At 33.6% G+C, this 19,005-nt stretch overlaps 3 protein-coding genes across 4 annotated transcripts in view; 2 read left to right on the forward strand and 1 right to left on the reverse strand.

Annotated features, from left to right (window-relative positions):
* The first annotated feature begins 11,523 nt into the window (after positions 1-11,523).
* On the forward strand, positions 11,524-12,882 carry LOC144835531 (compound eye opsin BCRH2-like). Its single transcript, XM_078690613.1, has one exon. The coding sequence runs from the start codon at positions 11,524-11,526 to the stop codon at positions 12,478-12,480; it is 957 nt and encodes a 318-aa protein (XP_078546739.1). The 3' UTR covers positions 12,481-12,882.
* A 2,185-nt stretch (positions 12,883-15,067) lies between these two features.
* LOC144835540 (visual pigment-like receptor peropsin) lies at positions 15,068-16,218 on the forward strand. Its single transcript, XM_078690623.1, has 2 exons — positions 15,068-15,617; positions 15,655-16,218. Exons 1-2 carry the CDS (start codon positions 15,068-15,070, stop codon positions 16,020-16,022), a joined length of 918 nt encoding a protein of 305 aa, XP_078546749.1. The 3' UTR covers positions 16,023-16,218.
* Positions 16,219-16,262: 44 nt separating this feature from the next.
* The window catches only part of LOC144847152 (carnitine O-palmitoyltransferase 1, liver isoform-like), a 31,473-nt gene continuing 28,730 nt past the window's right edge, over positions 16,263-19,005 (reverse strand). For both annotated transcript variants that reach the window (XM_078703606.1, XM_078703605.1), the window contains one exon: positions 16,263-18,584. In XM_078703606.1, coding sequence (XP_078559732.1) covers positions 18,513-18,584 — 72 coding nt within the window. In that variant the 3' untranslated portion in view covers positions 16,263-18,512. The remainder of the gene's footprint in view (positions 18,585-19,005) is intronic.

Genomic DNA, 19,005 nt, shown 5'->3' on the forward strand with positions numbered 1-19,005 from the left:
ATAATAATAATATCTCTATGATATACATTATTATATTGATCGAATCATTGGCCTACATTTAAAAAAGATCATAATGTGAAAATGAAAATGTCCGCGATGTCTGTTTATTAGAAAAACACATTTATTCTCAGTTACTTAAACTGAAGAAAACCAAGAGATGTGAAAGATCGTGTATTAAAAGTACTTAATACATCTAGTGTCTTTTTTAGATGACTTGCAATAGTCTGTTAGACTCTATTTAGTGACAACTACAGAACCATGTGATTATATCGACTGTCTAAACTTAATTATAATATCAAATGATAGTCCAAGTTCATTAGTTCATAAGTATAGGCAGACCCGGAAATTTCTGGTAACAAGCTAATTTTTTCAGGAAAGGTCGAGAACTATGATTGGAACATCATACTGTCTAAACTTAATTATAATATCAAAAAAACACCAATATGGTGATTCAAGTGTTGCATCCGTTTTTAAATAAAGTTGTTATTATTATTATTATTATAATGATGTATCTTCATAGTAATATCTAGACAATGCTTGTTATCCGTCATATTACTGGTCAAGCTTGGTTTCTACGCAGCGTAATACGTAGACGCAACGCAATCGAATTGACCAATGAGCGACAGTTCGATTAATCCATCATCGCTTTTGATTGGTCAAATCACTTGTGTTGCGCTTACGTCCTTGCGTTGCGTCCTGGAGGGAACCAAGTGTTAGTTTGGCGAAAGACAATATGCTGCAACTTCAAGTGATATCTTCGGAACATTAATCCTTTCAAATGTATTTACTTTATACTTATTAATTACATTAATGTTGCGATTATGTTTGTTTATTTTACACGCATTATGTGGGCGTATTACGTGATTGTGTGGGCCTAAAGATGTTTTAGTTTACCAGCTTGAAATCGATAATGTTTTCTTTCATCAACTAGAGTAGGAACAGAAGTTGCGATCTGCTACAAAAACAAAACAAGCACAGAGACGGTAACGGTATGCGGTAAACGGTAAACGAAAAGTAGATAGAATTTATGTTATTTTGTATGGACCATTTAAATGCGGAGCGGCCGGACGGGCGTTTGAAAATAGATATATAGATTCTACGCTTTTCCGCTTACCGTTACCGCTGGTGTGTGTAAATTGGCCTTTAGTTGAATGTACTTTATATTATTTAAATCAGCGTTCCGCAACCTTTTTTGATCGCGACTCCATGATTTTGGGAATTTTCGCGACCCAACATTGCGTATTTGATCTTACAGACCCCCGGGTGGGCAAAGCGAATTTTGTTAATTGACACCCCTATATGGCTGGAAATGGTACTCTCGCACATAAAAATAATGATATGTGGCACCTCAAGTTGGCCGGAAATGACACTCTAATAATAGCGCGCTCGCAATTGGCAAAACGATTGTAGTACATCAAAGTTCGCAGTTTTTCAGTCAAGTTACACACTCCTTTGCAAACTACAGAAAAATAGCGTCGTATAACCAGTTGGTAGGTTATTAAATCTACGTCCTAAAAGGGGATTATCCACTTGTATATTAACAACGAACTATGCGTCAAACGCGTCCATTGCCCCGTCGCCGATTCCCAATTGTGTGTACGCTACGGACTCGCCGCGCGTCAACATAGGGAAAAACTGTAGATATAAAATGTAATAATCAGTGTTGTAGATTTTACAAAACTGAGAACAGTTTCGCGACCCATAATTTTTTTTTTCGCGACCCAAACATTGAGTCGCGACCCCGGATAGGTTGCGGAACGGCGATTTAAATAGTATATTCAAATGAAAATGTAATGGTAAGTAGCCAATTTTATAGTAAGAACATTCAAATAAAATCTTTATTTCTGAGTAATAACTGTGATAGCAAGTCATATAATATAAGACATTATTTCCGTACATTGTCATTGTCATCCTTTTTTAAATCATTAGGCCTAATTGATTTGATTTCATACCGATATTTCACCATCTGATTTTTCCTCATGTCAGATAAATATGTCTTTCTTAACCATAGGCCGCTCTATAAACATGAAAGAGTGAAATTATGTAATTTCACTCTTCCCTGAAACATTTTTCATGAATCCATCTATTGTTCATGAAAACATGCATTTAGATATTAATAATTATCTATCCATAATTAAGTGATCATATATTGTATGACGTCCAATGTGTACAAACAGAAATACTACGAAAACACCTAGCCCAAGTCAAGTAAATGAGGTATAAGTAAGTAAGTAAACAAAATAGGTTGCTGGTTATAAAACAGAATATCAATAAAAACATTAGTTCAAGGCATATAGAAAACATACAAACGACATATAAATATAAAAATTCAAGTCAAAACATTCAGATTGTATAACAATATAATGTGCAATGTGTTGGATTTCGAGCTCATGCCTCATGGGCGTCGCTTTCGATGCCCGGCATGTAGAACAAACCGGAAAAGGAATTCGTTTTTGCCAGTGGCTATTCGACTCTTAAATTCTTGAACCTTGACAGTCTTTTTTTTTTTTGTACTGTGTATTGTGATATTTTGTATATTTTGTAAGATTATTTTAATCCAGACCTTTTTATTTGAATTGCCCCGTGTGGGATGATTAAAGAATTTTGAATTGAATTGACTACTGATCGTGATAAGATCGAAGTTCGAATCCAACTCTCGCCGCATTGCTTGTATCCTTAGGCAAGATGCTTTACTTACGTTTGCCTCTCTCCACCCAGGTGTACAAATGGGAACCCGATTTGATCAAGACACAACTTTGCGCTGATTACTAGCTGCATTGTGGGAGTAGGCCTATATGTTTCCATAAGTGTTTGATCCAAAAAATGACTGGGGTAATAATGTTTCAGCGCTTAGAGGTTTCACAACATTAGGCGGTATATAAATCCAGGATATTATTATTATGTTAATCTCGATACGTAGGCTACTCAACTTATGAATATTCTCAGCTTCCTACATTTCCTATGCACGACTAAACATGCAAAACACTCTTGTTCCTTAGTTGTACATTTTTCAATTGAAGTGCAATACTTCAATATTCCTTCATATTCATTCAGCATAATGATTGATTGCTTAATAAATTTGTCAGACAGTATAAATTGATTGATAACAATATTAATGCTAATAGTTGAATATATTTGATTGTAATAATGTGTATCAGTCGATTCGGTCTAACAAACATCCAATCAAAGTACTGTAATACGTTGACGTTTACGATACCAGGAAAAAGGAACATCACTCTAATATTGTTTAGTAGACCATTCACCGCAGACGATGTTAGGGAACGATTGTTGCTTTTGTTTCAATCGATTATACAGGTTGTCATAGCGCTACAGCACCACAATGTTCCAATGTGAGTATATTTTATACAGTATAGTTAGTGTGGCCATAGACTTGCACCAGAGCTCTGGTGCTAGTTTTTGTCTTAATAGTTATTATACATATGAAACGCCATATGTGCCAAAATGTTTTTGAGCAATATTAAGTGGAATAGCGTGACCTAGACATATATTTAGGTTGGAAGACGCCGCGAGTCAAGCTATTAATTATTGACTTAGATGTTCTTTGTTTGAACTTAACTGAAGTAGAGTGAGTGTATCTATCTTTTGTAAACTGTTATGTCATTCAATTTGTGAAGAGACGGACCATTATTAGAAAAATGTGTACGATTATAAGTGTGAGGCCTATACATCTATAGATACTTACGGTAGGACAAACATGAAGTTTCTGGTTTTGCGACGACTAAATGATTCGACAGTGATAGAGACTTGGATTGCTAACATGTTGTTAATTTGGTTGTAAATTTTCATTCGACGAATAAGCAATACGGATATTTTTATTTTGCGTCATGTGAAACAGGAATTGATGATGTCACATCATGACTTCAGTTGTTGGTTTCATGGACCTTTCCCCTTATGTTCTACGTCCGGACGTCAAACCAATGCCTGCACTTTTATATAAGAGGCACAGTCTCGATGAGATGTGCAACAAGTGTAGGGCCTACAGTAAATAAAAATAAAAAGAAACTAGAATTTAATTCGTCACTTTGACGAATTATAGGTGATCATTTTACTGAAATTATTTTTTTTTAAACATGCACGTACGTTAACATACGATCGGAAAATGTTGATGTATGCCATCCTATTATATACGCTTATAGTGCTGAGTTGTGCCTATATGCCATATGTACAGTATATACTGTATATCTATATACAGTGTAGCATAGGTGAAATTACGGGACACACATGTTCTAATTTTTTGGCATGATGACGTTATCAAACTAAACTTTAAGATGACAATTTCGAAAGATAATTAATTGAGCAAAAAAATATAAGATTTGGAAAAAAAATTGGCACGTAGAAGCGCTGTGCGCGCTCTTTGAAATGTGTATAACTTTGACGAAAAATATGAAAAAACTACTTTTTCACTTCAACTGGCCATATGTTAACGTCACAACATCCGATAGGCTTAATTTTTATATGAATTAATATCTACATTTCATCAGCTTTCATAATAAATTATAATCATCAAGGTAACCTTCAATTCTGAAGAGCTGTAAGATATTCAAATTTACTGCGAAGGTGAAATTACACGGCCTACGTTATTCAAGTTTTTACGCGTGATGACGTCAATAAAATGGAAATAGTGTCAACTCATGATAAAGATAATTAATTAAGCAAGCACATACTGAAATTTGTGCGAAATTCGAGCACACATAACCAAGATGCGCTCTGTTGAATGTGATAATCTACACAAAAAGATAACAAATCCTAATATTTAAATTCAAGTGGCCATTTGATGACGTCAAAACATTTTGTACGTCAAATGTGTACATGAATTCATATCTACAACTCAATGGCTTCCAGAATAAGTTAAAAAAATCGGGGGTCATCTTGCATTCTGAAGAATTATTTTCATTTTAAAAAAGACCTATTTTTCACCATTTTCAGAACTTTTGTAAAATTAATGTGCGCATTTTGTCATTTTTAACGTGCTCGTATAGCGTTATTTTAAGTCGGAACTGACTCAAATTTGGTGAATGTACTAAGGATGGTGAGTAGAATGAGATTTGTAAAAAAAATTCATATTTTTTACGCTTTTTAAGTATCGCGCGCGCAAAATTTTTTTTTGCGCAGTAATTTTTGGAAACACGCAAATGGCCTAATTCATGCTCTAAATTGATCAAAACCTAATTTTGCGCGTTTTAAATTTTTAGCGCGCGATTTCACATGCATGACCTTGAAACGCGCAACTTTTTATTTGCTAATATTTTTACCCTTGATCTGAAGTTTACGTAATCACAAAAATTTCACAATGTCTTTCAAATACTTTAACTTAGCCATAATAAGCTTTTCAGCGTGATCACTCATCCGTGACGTCACGTATACGCGATTTTGTGAAATCACACTATCAATCATATCTCCATAACTCTTTATCACATATCAATAAAATTCACTATACGTAAACTTCAGGTAAAGGATAAAAATATTAACAAATAAAAACTTACATTTTTCAAGGTCATGCACGTGAAATTGCGCGTTAAAAATTTAAAAAGCTCCAAATTAAGTTTTGATCAATTTAGAGCATGAGTTAGGCCATTTGCGTGTTTCAAAAAATTACTGCGCAAAAATGCGTTTTTGCGTGCGCCATTCTTAAAATGCGTAAAAAATATGAATTTTTTGTACAAATCGTATTCTACTCACCATCCTTAGTACATTCACCAAATTTGAGTCTGTTCCGACTTAAAATAACGCTATACGAGCAGGTTAAAAATGACAAAAAATAAGGCCTTTTTAAAATTAATATAACTCTTCAGAATGCACGATGACCCCCAATTTTTTTTACTTATTCTGGAAGCCAATGAGTTGTAGATATAAATGTATATACACATTAGACGTACAAAATGGTATGACGTCATCATTTGGCCACATTAATTTTTAAAATAGGGTTTTTTCCCCTTTTGTAATGGACCACCATATTCAACAGAGCGCAACTCGCTTATCTGTGATCGATTTTCTTTAAATTTTTAATATATTCTACCTCAACCAATTATGTTACTTATGAGTTGCCAATATTTTCATTTGGATGATGTCATCACGTCTTAAAATTTAAATAACGGTGGTTACGTAATTTCACCTACAAGGTATACTTGAATACCTTACAGCTCTTCTGAATTAAAGTTGACCTTGATGTTTATAACTTATTATGAGAGCTGGTGAAATGTAGATATGAATTATTATAGAAATTAAGCCTATCGGATGTTGTGACGTTATCATATGGCCAGTTGAAGTTAAAAAGTAGTTTTTTCATCTCTTTCGTCAAAGTTATACAATTTTTAAAGAGCGCGCACCGCCCTTCTACGTGCCAAATTTTCTTCCAATTGTTATATTTTATTGCTCAATTCATTATCTTTCGATATTGTTATCCACAAGTTTATTTTGATAATGTCATCAGTGCCGAAAAATTAGAACATGATGTGTGTCCGTAATTTCACCAATGCTACACTGTATATAGATATACAGTATATACTGTACATAACGTATATGGCATATAATAGGCACAGCACTATAGTATAACCGTATAATAGGATGGCATACATCAACATTTTCTGATTGTATTTTAAAATACGTGCATGTTTAAAAAATATTAATGTCAATAAAATTATAAAAATGATCACCTATAATTCGTCAAAGTGACGAATTAAATTCTAGTTTGCTAATATTTTTACCCTTGATCTGAAGTTTACGTGTAGTGAATTTCATTAATATGTGATAATGAATTATGGAGATATGATTGATAATGTGATTTCGCAAAATGGCGTATAAATGTCGTCACGGATGAGTGATCACGCTGGAAAGCTTATTAGGATTAAGTTATATTATTTGAAAGATATTCTGAAATTTTTGTAATCATTGACATTAAACTTTTTGAGATAATTGTTACACAAAATAGTGTACAGAAACAATAAAAAGAAAAAAAAAAAAGAAAAAAAATAATAATAAAGATTTTATACAATAACAATAGGTGATCATTTTATTCTAAATGATCACCTAATAATAATAAAGATTTTATACAATAACAATAGGTGATCATTTTATTCTAAATGATCACCTAATAATAACAAATTTCCTAAAAGGTATGCTTTGCCATGACGTTTGCGGTCAAGCAAGGTCTATGTGAAGATAATATAGTGTAGCTTTATTTAATTGAAATTCTGCCGAATTTCAAAAAGGCAACAGTAAGTTATGTACAGGCCAGGCCTACATTGTCACGTATTCCATCTCAACTGAATTGAAGGCATAATGAATGATAGTATAATTCACATTTTAGAATACATAAATGTATTTGTTTCGATTCATGTTATTTGATAGGTAGGCCTACTAATTTATTTAGTGAAATTATGTTCTGTATCTTGGTTACCACTAGCGACGCAACGTAAAGCAACCTACGTAACATAACCTTCCGATAATTGTGTTTCCCCCTCCTGCGTAAAATCAAACCTGCGATGTTTGCAGCACTGTTGCGTCGTCGGTTCCCACTTGTGATTACCGTACGCAATACAGCACTTTGCGTCAATACGTCGCTGTGTTGCGTTACGTTGCGTCGCTAGTGGGAACCACGCTTTCGATACTGGTAAGTTTTGATTATCTAATATTTGCTATATTACCATTTTCCAATTATTCTGTTATTATTGACAATGGAGATTATTTTATTCGTTATAATATTCCTACTACACTACTCAGTAAATAGGTAATCAAAAACAGATTGCAAAAACTATAGATTTTGGTATTAAAGCGTGGTTCTCACTAGAACGCAACGCAGCGACGTATGGACGCAAAGTGATGTATTGCGTAATCACAGTGGGAACCGAAGACGCAACAATGCTGCAAAAATCGCAGGTTTGATTTCACGCAGGCGGGGGCAAACACAATTATTGGAAGGGTATTTTCTTACGTTGCGTAGGTTGTGTTACGTTGCATCGGTAGTGGGAACCACGCTTCACCAATACCACAATGGTTTTAATTCAGATAATAGGCTCGAAAACGGCGTTTGTTGTTTAAATTGTTTTGCAATTATACACAATACATTCATAAATTGCAAGATCAATATTAATTGCACACGATTTGTCGATTTAAAGGCCGTGACGTCCTTCTCAGTTCTAGTGAAATTGTATTGGTTCGCTTCAATAAAAAAAAACAACAATAAACTCGGCAATATACATGGTTAAAGTGTAACATCAACACTAATTATCTATAGCGAGGCATTTAATGAATATCAATGTTAATACATTTTTATTATCAATTAATTGCACACGATTTTCCGATTTAAAAAACAATTTTTAATTTCAATTTAATTTATTTCCACAATAGGCATACATACAGGATAATAAGAAAGACTTTAAGTTTGACCCACCCCAAGAAAAAAAACCGTGGCGGCCTTCTCAGTTATAGTGAAATTGTATTGGTTCGCTTCAATAAAAAAAACATCAATAAATTCGACGTATTTTAAGCACTATACATGGTTAAAGTTTAACATCAATACCTCCTGTGTATACTAATCACTCAGGTCGACGTCTACTAAAAATAAAATACGAATATATCGAATACAATACTTAAATGCATTGGCATTGCTATGATTCACAAAGATATGTGTACGTTTAAATAGGGATTATTCAATGATTTCAAATGAAAACAGTTCAGACAACCATAATTAAGTATACTAAGATAAGATAAGTAGGCCTACTAATTTTGGAATAGGTAAAGTGCATGAATGATTTCTCTAAAGCTTTGTCTACACTATCAATCTTTATGTGACAAAAAATTTCCATATAATATGGACATGATGATGTCATATCACTACCGCATTTGGGAATATCACTACCATATTTGGGCACATCACACCTTTTTTGTCAACTAGTTTGATATAGTGTAGACAGAGCTTTACTCTTTAAAACATATAAAATGAGGATGGATGCATGTTGCTTACTGAAGTATTGTTCGAACAGCAGGCCTAGTATTTATTTTCTCTACGGCGAATAGGCCCTACTGTATAACTTGATGTTTTGTACAACCTATTACTGAATTTTATGATACGGAGAATCGTGACAAAATAACATTTGTCCATGATTCAACAATTACAACTATCTGTTTAGACCTTATTTTGTCATTTCTTATGAACATAAACTTGTTTCTGTTATTCTGTTAAAATATAAAACTAGTTTGACCAAAAAAAGTGTGATGTGCCCAAATATGGTAGTGATATGACGTCACTATGTACAGTTTGATAGTCAGAGCTTTATAAGTATTGCGACGTGTCCTTATGAATTAAAAGCCCCTTACATTATTTGCGACCGATTCGATTTATATAACTGAGGCTAACCTTCGATTGAAAACTGAAGTTATACGACATGCTAATATCGATAAGATGAGATCACTTTATCACAATTACCACTGTAATCCATTACCAAACCGTTCTAATAATTTTGTAAAGAAGGTTTTGAAACTCTATTTAATAATTAATAAATATAACGAACTCCATCTTTTGCTTAAGCTCCTTCGTCGGTAAATTCTTTAGTTTTCAATAATGTATTGCAATTTCACTAAGTAAAACGACATTCAGTCAGATTATACGTGAGTAGATTACGTTAGAGCAATTATCATCTACGTTAATAATCACCTTGGATCCATAATTAAGACATTCCAACCAACTGATTAAATCTGCCTGAAACAAAAGAGATATCAATTGGACCATATTTCGGTCGATAAATCACGTCGACAGAAAGTAGTCCGATATAGATATTAGCAATAGTAGTATTTTGAAAATGCAGCTTTTTTCGAGTCGCGCGAAGCTTGAAAAAGTTAGACCATTGCGAAGAAATTGTCGCCTGACAACACCAGTCCCGGTTCGAGTTGGCGCTTGGCGCGTGTCGCTTCGCGTGCATATTATTGTTCAGTGTGCAACACCAGCCTTAAATATGCAACTATAATAGTTATTTACTATTTAAGGCTGGTGTTGCTAATAATATATTGATTAAACTGTAGTGATATTTATTTTTGTTTGAAATCAAATCGATTTAGAAATTTGAAACTCACCACTCTACAATTATTGTAGAGTGGTGAGTTTCAAATTTCTAAATCGATTTGATTTCAAACAAAAATAAATATCACTGTAGAATGGTGAGTTTCAAATTTCTAAATCGATTTGATTTCAAACAAAAATAAATATCACTACAGTTTAATCAATATATTAGGCCTCCTGTTTAAAATCTAACAGCGTGCTGATCAGTGGCACACAACTGGACACTATTTATGAAACACCAGACAGTAAAGCTAGTTACGTTTTCCAGGCGTTTTGATTTCACATACGTACGGTATGTTTTGAATGATGGAATCTGTGGCACAGAAAGACGTTGCGACGTGGATTTTTTTTTTGCAAGCCAACTTTCTTAATCTTAGTCTCAGCGTGTTATTTATAGTAGTAAACGTTACGAGATTACTGTTTATTTTACGTTGATTAATTTAAAACTACGTTGCACCACCATTATTTTGTTCATTAAAGTAACGTTTCCACAATACAACGTTATATGTTGGTTAGCATTAAACGCTATGTTAATGTCAATGTGATTATGCTATTCCAACGTCATATTGTTGGTTAATGTTAACAAGCGTATGCGATGTTTCAGCCTTCAAATTACAATCGAAGAAGTATGAAGCCTTTTAAATATACTTTAATACTTTCGGATAACAAATTAAAACCTACCCGCATTTTGTTTTTTTTTAATGATAAGGTTTAGATAAGATATTAATGCTTATAGATTAGTTATATGCCCTAATTTGTTAATTAAAAAATGTCCTATGTTGAAGCATGGTTATGGTTACTTTCGGTTTAGGTATGTTGAGTATTAGTTTTGTTTTACAGTATTTATTGTTAATAAGAAATTTATTTTGTTTAAATCCAGGTGTCGTCTCTTTTACCACGTGACTATTTGATGAAAATGGAAATAAGATCGACCTGAAATACTAAAATTGCGACATATATCAAGTAGTCGTTTGAAATTGAGATGAGCATTTGAATAAACACAATGGAACTGAATGGTTGTCACCACGCGTGCGCCGATTGACACAAGTATAGCTTCATTTTGAAATCCAACAGATACCAACGTTTAGGTCATGCATTTGACTCTATACGACATTCTTTCCGGATCATGAAAAATAAATATTTAGTTTGACTTCTATAATATCGTTAAACTATATCGGTGTTACTGATTACGTGCGTTCCATGAGACTTTGTTGACGTTTTACACGTTGCGCGTCTCAAATTGTGTCGACGTGTGACACATTTAGATACTTGTTGTTGTGGAGCATTTACTGTTCATTTCAGAAAAAAGGTTATACGTTTATGTAAGTACCGATATTGCTACAAAAACGAAAAACATATTTTTATAAATTTAAATAAATTACATTATTGGAAGACATATTTAGCCCTATTTCCAGCATCTAGGATTTGGTGACATAACTGTTATAGAAATGGCAATATATTCTTACATATCGTTGGTTATTGGAGTTGTCGGAGTGCTAGCAAATGGAGGCTCTTTGTATGTTTTTAAACGGATGAAGATGATTTCTAAAACCGTGACGCACTCTTTGCTATTTCACCAGTCTGTGATAGACTGCCTAAGCGCCTTACTTTTCTTACCGTTTTACCCACTCTCTGAATTATTTGGCATCTGGCAGGATAACGACGTGTTCTGTAAATGTAGAGGAGTTTACTGGATTTTGGCTGTAACTTCAACTGCCAATATGATTTACCTCACTATTGAAAGGTACTATGCTATCGTACGACCAATGCGTCACTTGATTCTGTTTAAAGGACGAGCGTTACCAGTAGCGTTACCGGTGACATATTTAGCCGGTTTTATTTGCAGTGTACACTCGTTTATAGTGTCAGAGTCTGACCCAGTACACAAAGTATGCGTTTATAACTGGAATGGACACGACACACTTAAACTTGGTCACGGCGTGTTTATATTTATCATAGAATGGATTATACCGACCACTATTTTTATATATGTTTACAGCAAAATATATCTGACTTTGAAAGCTCATGGAAGATCAGAATCGGCTACGATGTCGATGCCCAACACATCGACAGAGAATGTCAATAACGCACTCAACAAATGTCTAGTATCAACTGTGTTGGTGATTTTTGTTACGTATCTTGTTTGCTGGACGCCTAAAATATTTCTATATCTACTTGAGAACTGTGGTGTTAAAACAAATTCATACCTTAATCAATTTTCAGTATTGTTATTGACATCTAATCTGTGTTGGAACCCTTTCATATATACATTTAAATACAAGGAATTCAATCAAGGTGTTACAAGAATTTGGAACGAAGTTATCCGTAGAAAACCAAAAATGAAATCGTATGTTTCGCACGTCTATGACAATAAAGCCCAAGTTATATCCGTCTCGGAGGAGTAGCCAAGCTAACTAAAACATTGTACAGTAGGTCCATATGTGTTTTTGTCATGTTCATAATAAATATAAAATCAGTCAAGACAAAAAATACATAAATGGTTTGGAAATAATTAAGATTTTGTGTTACACTAGATTTGTGTAGCATAACAATCGATGGTGTGTACCTGTACTTATCACATTGTATCTTTATGTTCAGCATATTGTATATTGTAGTATTAGGTCTATAACGTAGTTCATTTCGAAGTTAACTATAAAACGGGTCTACACTCAGGTACTACGGTACAGTACGATATATCAAGACATTCGTCTTGTTAAACTTTAGCATTACCATATTTATTTCTTTTTATATCAATATTAATGTTGTTAATTAGTTGTAGTATTTCACATTTTCAAAATGTGATGAAATACGGTAATATAATATGTATTGTGTCAGTATGGGTGAAACACTTTCGTGTGTGCCACCGATGTAAAGGTTTAATCCAACCAACTGATTAAATCTGGCTGAAACAAAAAAGAGATATCAATTCGGTCGGTCGATAAATCACGTCGACGGAAAGTAGTCCGATATAGATATTAGCAATGCAGCTTTTTTCGAGTCGCGCGAAGCTTGAAAAAGTTAGACCACTGCGAAGAAAGTGTCGCCTGACAACACCAGTCCCGGTTCGAGTTGACGTTTGGCGCGTGTCGCTTCGCGTGTATATTATTGTTCAGTGTTCAACATCAGCCTTAAATATGCAACTATAATAGTTGCATATTTAAGGCTGGTGTTGCTAATATATTGATTAAACTGTAGTGATATTTAATTTTGTTTGAAATCAAATCGATTTAGAAATTTGAAACTCACCACTCTACAATTGTAGAGTGGTGAGTTTCAAATTTCTAAATCGAGGACGGGTAAAACACGGAGGACGGGTAAAATCCGGGCTAGTTAAGTTTTCCGGGCGTTTTGCGTTCACATACGTAGTATGTTTTGAATGATGGAATCTGTGGCACAGAAAGACGTTGCGGCGTGGATTTTTTTTTTGCAAGCCAACTTTCTTAATCTTGGTCTCAGCGTTTTATTCATAGTAGTAAAAGTTACGAGATTACTGTTTATTTTACGTTGATTAATATAAAACAACGTTGCACCACCATTATTTTGTTCATTAGAGTAACGTTTCCACAATACAACGTTATATGTTGGTTAGCATTAAACGCTATGTTAATGTCAATTATGCTATTCCAACGTTATATTATTGGTTAATGTTAAACAACAAGCGTATGCTTATGTTTCAAATTACAATCGAAGAAGTATGAAGCTTCTTAAATATACTTTAATACTTTCGGATAACAAATTAAAACCTACCCGCATTTTGTTTTCCAATGATAAGGTTTAGATAAGATATTAATGCTTATAGATTAGTTATATGCCCTAATTTGTTAATTAAAAAATGTGCTATGTTGAAGCATGGTTATGATTACTTTCGGTTTAAGTATGTTGAGTATTAGTTTTGTTTTACAGTATTTATTGTTAATTAAGAATTTATTTTGTTTAAATCCAGGTGTCGTCTGTTTTACCAAGATGACTATTTGATGAAAATGGAAATAAGGTCGACCTGAAATACTAAAATTGCGACTTGGGATATATATCAAGTAGTCGTTTGAAATTGAAATGAGCATTTGATTTGAATAAACACAATGGAACTGAATGGTTGTCACCACGCGTGCGCCGATTGACACAATTATAGCTTCATTTTGAAATCCAATAGATACCAACGTTTAGGTCATGCATTTGACTCCAATACGAAATTCTGTCCGGATCATGACAAATATATATTTAGTTTGACTTCTATAATATCGTTAAACTATATAATATTAATATAGGCCTATATACTGATTACGTGTGTTCCATGCGACGGTGTTGACGTTTCACAGGTTGCGCGTCTCGAATTGTGTCGACGTGTGACACATTTAGATACTTGTTGTTTTGGAGCATTTATTGTTCATTTCACATTAAAAAAAAAAAGTTATACAAGAGATACGTTTATGTAAGTACCGATATTGTTACAAAAACTAAAAGAATATTTGTATAAATTACATGCACAACACTGTTCATCGAAATATTGGATTTGTTATCAGCGACATTTGGCTCTTTATTCAACAAGAATCTTCATCGACAGTAAACCATGCCATAGTTTCTGGCCAGTTTACACTCCACAATCCTGTCTAGACACATGGTCTTGTTTGACCAGTCTACACCCAGCTTCGAGACAATGCTATTGTTTTTAGCTTGTCTCACCTTGCTCTTCACACCTTTGAGAAACAATGCTCTTTTACAGCTAGTTTCAATTCCTTCCACTGTGTGAACTTGCCATTGTTTCTGGTTTTCACACAAATCCCACCCTTTTCCACTTTATTCCAAGTTTCGTGGACTTTCTGCATTCTCACTCCTGAGGACGATCAAAGCATATTGATCGAAACGTCGAGAAACTCAACAGTTCATTTCAGAACTAACATACGTGGTGTACCACAAACTTATGTCAACATTATTGGAAGACATATTTAGCCTTATTTCCAGCATCTAGGATTTGGTGACATAACTGCTATAGAAATGGCAATATATTCTTACATATCATTGGTTATTGGAGTTGTCGGAGTGCTAGCAAATGGAGGCTCTTTGTATGTTTTTAAACGGATGAAGATGATTTCTAAAACTGTGACGCACTCTTTGCTATTTCACCAGTCTGTGATAGACTGCCTAAGCGCCTTACTTTTCTTACCGTTTTACCCACTCTCTGAATTATTTGGCATCTGGCAGGATAACGACGCGTTCTGTAAATGTAGAGGAGTTTACTGGATTTTGGCTGTAACTTCAACTGCCAACATGATTTACCTCACTATTGAAAGGTACTATGCTATCGTACGACCAATGCGTCACTTGATTCTGTTTAAAGGACGAGCGTTACCAGTAGCGTTACCGGTGACATATTTAGCCGGTTTTATTTGCAGTGTACACGCGTTTATAGTGTCAGAGTCTGACCCAGTACAAAAAGTATGCGTTTATAACTGGAATGGACACGACACACTTAAACTTGGTCACGGCGTGTTTATATTTATCATAGAATGGATTATACCGACCACTATTTTTATATATGTTTACAGCAAAAAATCTGACTTTGAAGGCTCATGCAAGATCAGAATCGGCTACGATGTCGATGCCCAACACATCGACAGAAAATGTCAATAACGCACTCAACAAATGTTTAGTATCAACTGTGTTGGTAATTTTTGTTACGTATCTCGTTTGCTGGACGCCTAAAATATTTCTATATCTACTTGAGAACTGTGGTGTTAAAATAAATTCATACCTTAATCAATTTTCAGTATTGTTATTGACATCTAATCTGTGTTGGAACCCTTTCATATATACATTTAAATACAAGGAATTCAATCAAGGTGTTACAAGAATTTGGAACGAAGTTATCCGTAGAAAACCAAAAATGAAATCGTATGTTTCGCACGTCTATGGCAATAAAGCCCAAGTTATATCCGTCTTGGAGGAGTAGCCAAGCTAACTAAAACATTGTGGTTGGAAATAATTAAGATTTTGTGTTACACTAGATGTTTGTAGTATAACAATCGATGGTGTGTACCTGTACTTATCACATTGTATCTTTATGTTCAGCATATTGTGTATTGTAGTATTAGGTCTATAACGTAGTTCATTTCGAAGTTAACTATAAAACGGGTCTACACTCAGGTACTACGGTACAGTACGATATATCAAGAAATTCGTCTTGTTAAACTTATTAAAGTTAATTTAATATTCCAAGAAAAATGTCAAAATAAAACCATGGATTACAACTATATCAATATTTGGTTTAAAGAAGCAATGGAAACAATCTATATTTAGCTTATGAACAAATTCGCTAAAAGCAATTTGATAAATAATATCCGATTATCAAACTGGCAATAAGCGAAGCGTTTATTAAAAAGCTGGGACGATTTTAGTCAGTCCTATATAGGCTTTTGGCATGGTGACAGCACATATTGATTTCTCCACTGTGAGGGAGAGGCTTGAATTTGTTTAATAAACTCTCAATATACTATAAGCACTTTAAATGACAATTCTGTAGGAATGACTTATGTGTTGCTTGTTAACAGTTGCATTGCTTTGCATATATACGTAAACAGTACATTGGTCCATGCTTACATTCTGAGGTGAACCAATTATTGTAATGTATTTTTTAAGAAAGTGCAAACCACAAATTTGCATGCATGAATTTAAACGTGATGGAGAACGACTACGAAAGATATGCTTGGGATAATTACGCCTATGCCACATATCAATTATACTTAGTTTTTAAATACACCAAACACGGGTTAAAATTCTACCAAGCATTAATTATTGCTATCCAATCACGTTGAGATATTGAAATTGACGCCAAACTATGTTAGCAAAATGTGAACTACACAATAAATATGTCATCACTACCATATAAACACACACATCAAGTTTTCTATATCACAACACCACTATGTATAGACCAAATATTATTTTTTGTATCTACAACTAATTCGGAATAATTCACTCCTATATACAGATATTAATAACGATTATGAACTTTGGTAATAAAAATAATTGATACATCTATGTGGTACTGACCATGAAATAAAATATCATATTACAGATACATATTAAGGAGATAAAGCTTGGTTACCACTAAGATGCAAAGCAAGGAAGTAAGCGCATCGTAAGATAGTTGACCAATCACAAGAGATGGATTAATCGAACTGTCGCTTGTCATTGGTCAGCACGCTTGTGTTCCCTTTACGTCCTTGCGTTGCGTCCTATTGGGAACCAAGCCTAAGAGTTAATTTGTCTAGGCAACTTTTAATTTGTAATAGGGCCCTGGAAATAGGTTTGTAGGGTGAAGATTGCAATGTTTTTCCACAGTTTTGGCTCTCATATATAGATTATCCTACTAAAATATGTTAACATTTTAAAAAAATAAATAAATAATACAAGATATATAAAAAAGAATGTATGTATGATGTATGTATATGTTAAATTGCTTATATTAATACACATTCACTAGTAGATTGATTTTTTTTTGCATTGTTAAACTCAAGGCAGATTGATGCAAGACTTTGGACACTAATACAACTGATAGAGCTAAATATTTAAGCTCTGTCTACACTATCAAATTTTATGTGATGTGCCCATATACGGACATGATGATGTCATAACATATTTGGGCACACTTTTTTTTTGTCAAACTAGTTTGATAGTGTAGACAGAGCTTGTGAAGCACTAACTATAAGTTGAACGGGAAGCTTTATCTTTACACTGAATGAATATTAGCAAAGACAGAGTGACTTATGGCAAGTGAACAGCGGTACATATTATAAGAGATAAGATAGGGACATAAATACAAAATCTCACAAATTTAAAACGTGTGTTCTACCATGGAGAAAAAATGTATATACTTATTTCTCCACGGTTCTACTAAAATCAATCCTTAAATTGCAAAATTTACGAGAAAATTTACAAAGGGCGCTTTATATCTAAAATTGTCATCTAGTTTTTCAATTGTGGCCACGTACAACAGATAAACATCTTTAAAATAAAGAACACTAATAAACACTTTGAAGGATAAAAATTACCTATTTTAAGAGCTATTTAAATCTTATTACATTTTCTTGAACATGTGAATGAGGTATTAAAACCATAGCAACGAGGTATCACACAAAGACACATACAATTAAATATTAGCTTATAAAAATAGCAGAGTTTTTGTGAACTCAAATATCGAAAAGTTAACGTATTGAATAATTTACAATTTCTCCATACCATATCTACAAAGTATCTACAACATAAAATGTGCTGGATATATATTGTAAAGAAAACTTTAAAAAGCAAAATATTTTATCTGGTCTTGTTCTAATAGGCTTCTTTAGCAATATTTACCATACCATGTTTATATTTTCTTGTACACATGAACAACATTTTATGCATTTTTTGTGATGTAGTGTGCGATTGTAAACCTTTGCATTTAGTCTATTTTAAACAGGTTTTTGACATCTGCTAAAGCCTTTTCTATTGCTTGGCCAAATTTTCTTGAATTCTATAAGAAAACAAATACAGTTTTAATAGAAATATACAAACATTTAGGTACTTGCAATTTAGTATAAATTCATTTAGCTAATCAGTTTATTAACCGATCAGTGTTTCTATGAATGGATGTCTAGTTGGTAGCAGGAATGCTAGTAGATCAAACCCTGTATCATTTTGATTTTATGATCATTTGGAAAAATATCACATGATGAAACATGTATGCAATGTTGTTTGACCATGCCCAGGAATCATTGTACAGTACCTTATTCTCACTAAGCAATAACAATGCAACATCATTTGTGTTTACTGACAGTACGCGATAAAGCATACAAAAAACAAAACAGCTATCGCTTTATCAGTACTGGAAAGTGCTTGTAGTACTGTATTTTAGCAAAATTAGCGACAGTTTACTGAGCACGCAAGTTTCTGCT

This window comes from Antedon bifida, chromosome 1, assembly GCF_963402885.1.
Source record: "Antedon bifida chromosome 1, ecAntBifi1.1, whole genome shotgun sequence".
Lineage (NCBI taxonomy): Eukaryota > Metazoa > Echinodermata > Crinoidea > Comatulida > Antedonidae > Antedon > Antedon bifida.

Bases quoted from the DNA above. Each gene is read 5' to 3' on its own strand.
- LOC144835531 (XM_078690613.1), top strand. From the start codon at position 11,524: ATGGCAATATATTCTTACATATCGTTGGTTATTGGAGTTGTCGGAGTG.
- LOC144835540 (XM_078690623.1), top strand. From the start codon at position 15,068: ATGGCAATATATTCTTACATATCATTGGTTATTGGAGTTGTCGGAGTG. The intron at 15,618-15,654 runs GCAAAAAATCTG...ATGCAAGATCAG, and splicing joins TATTTTTATATATGTTTACA to AATCGGCTACGATGTCGATG.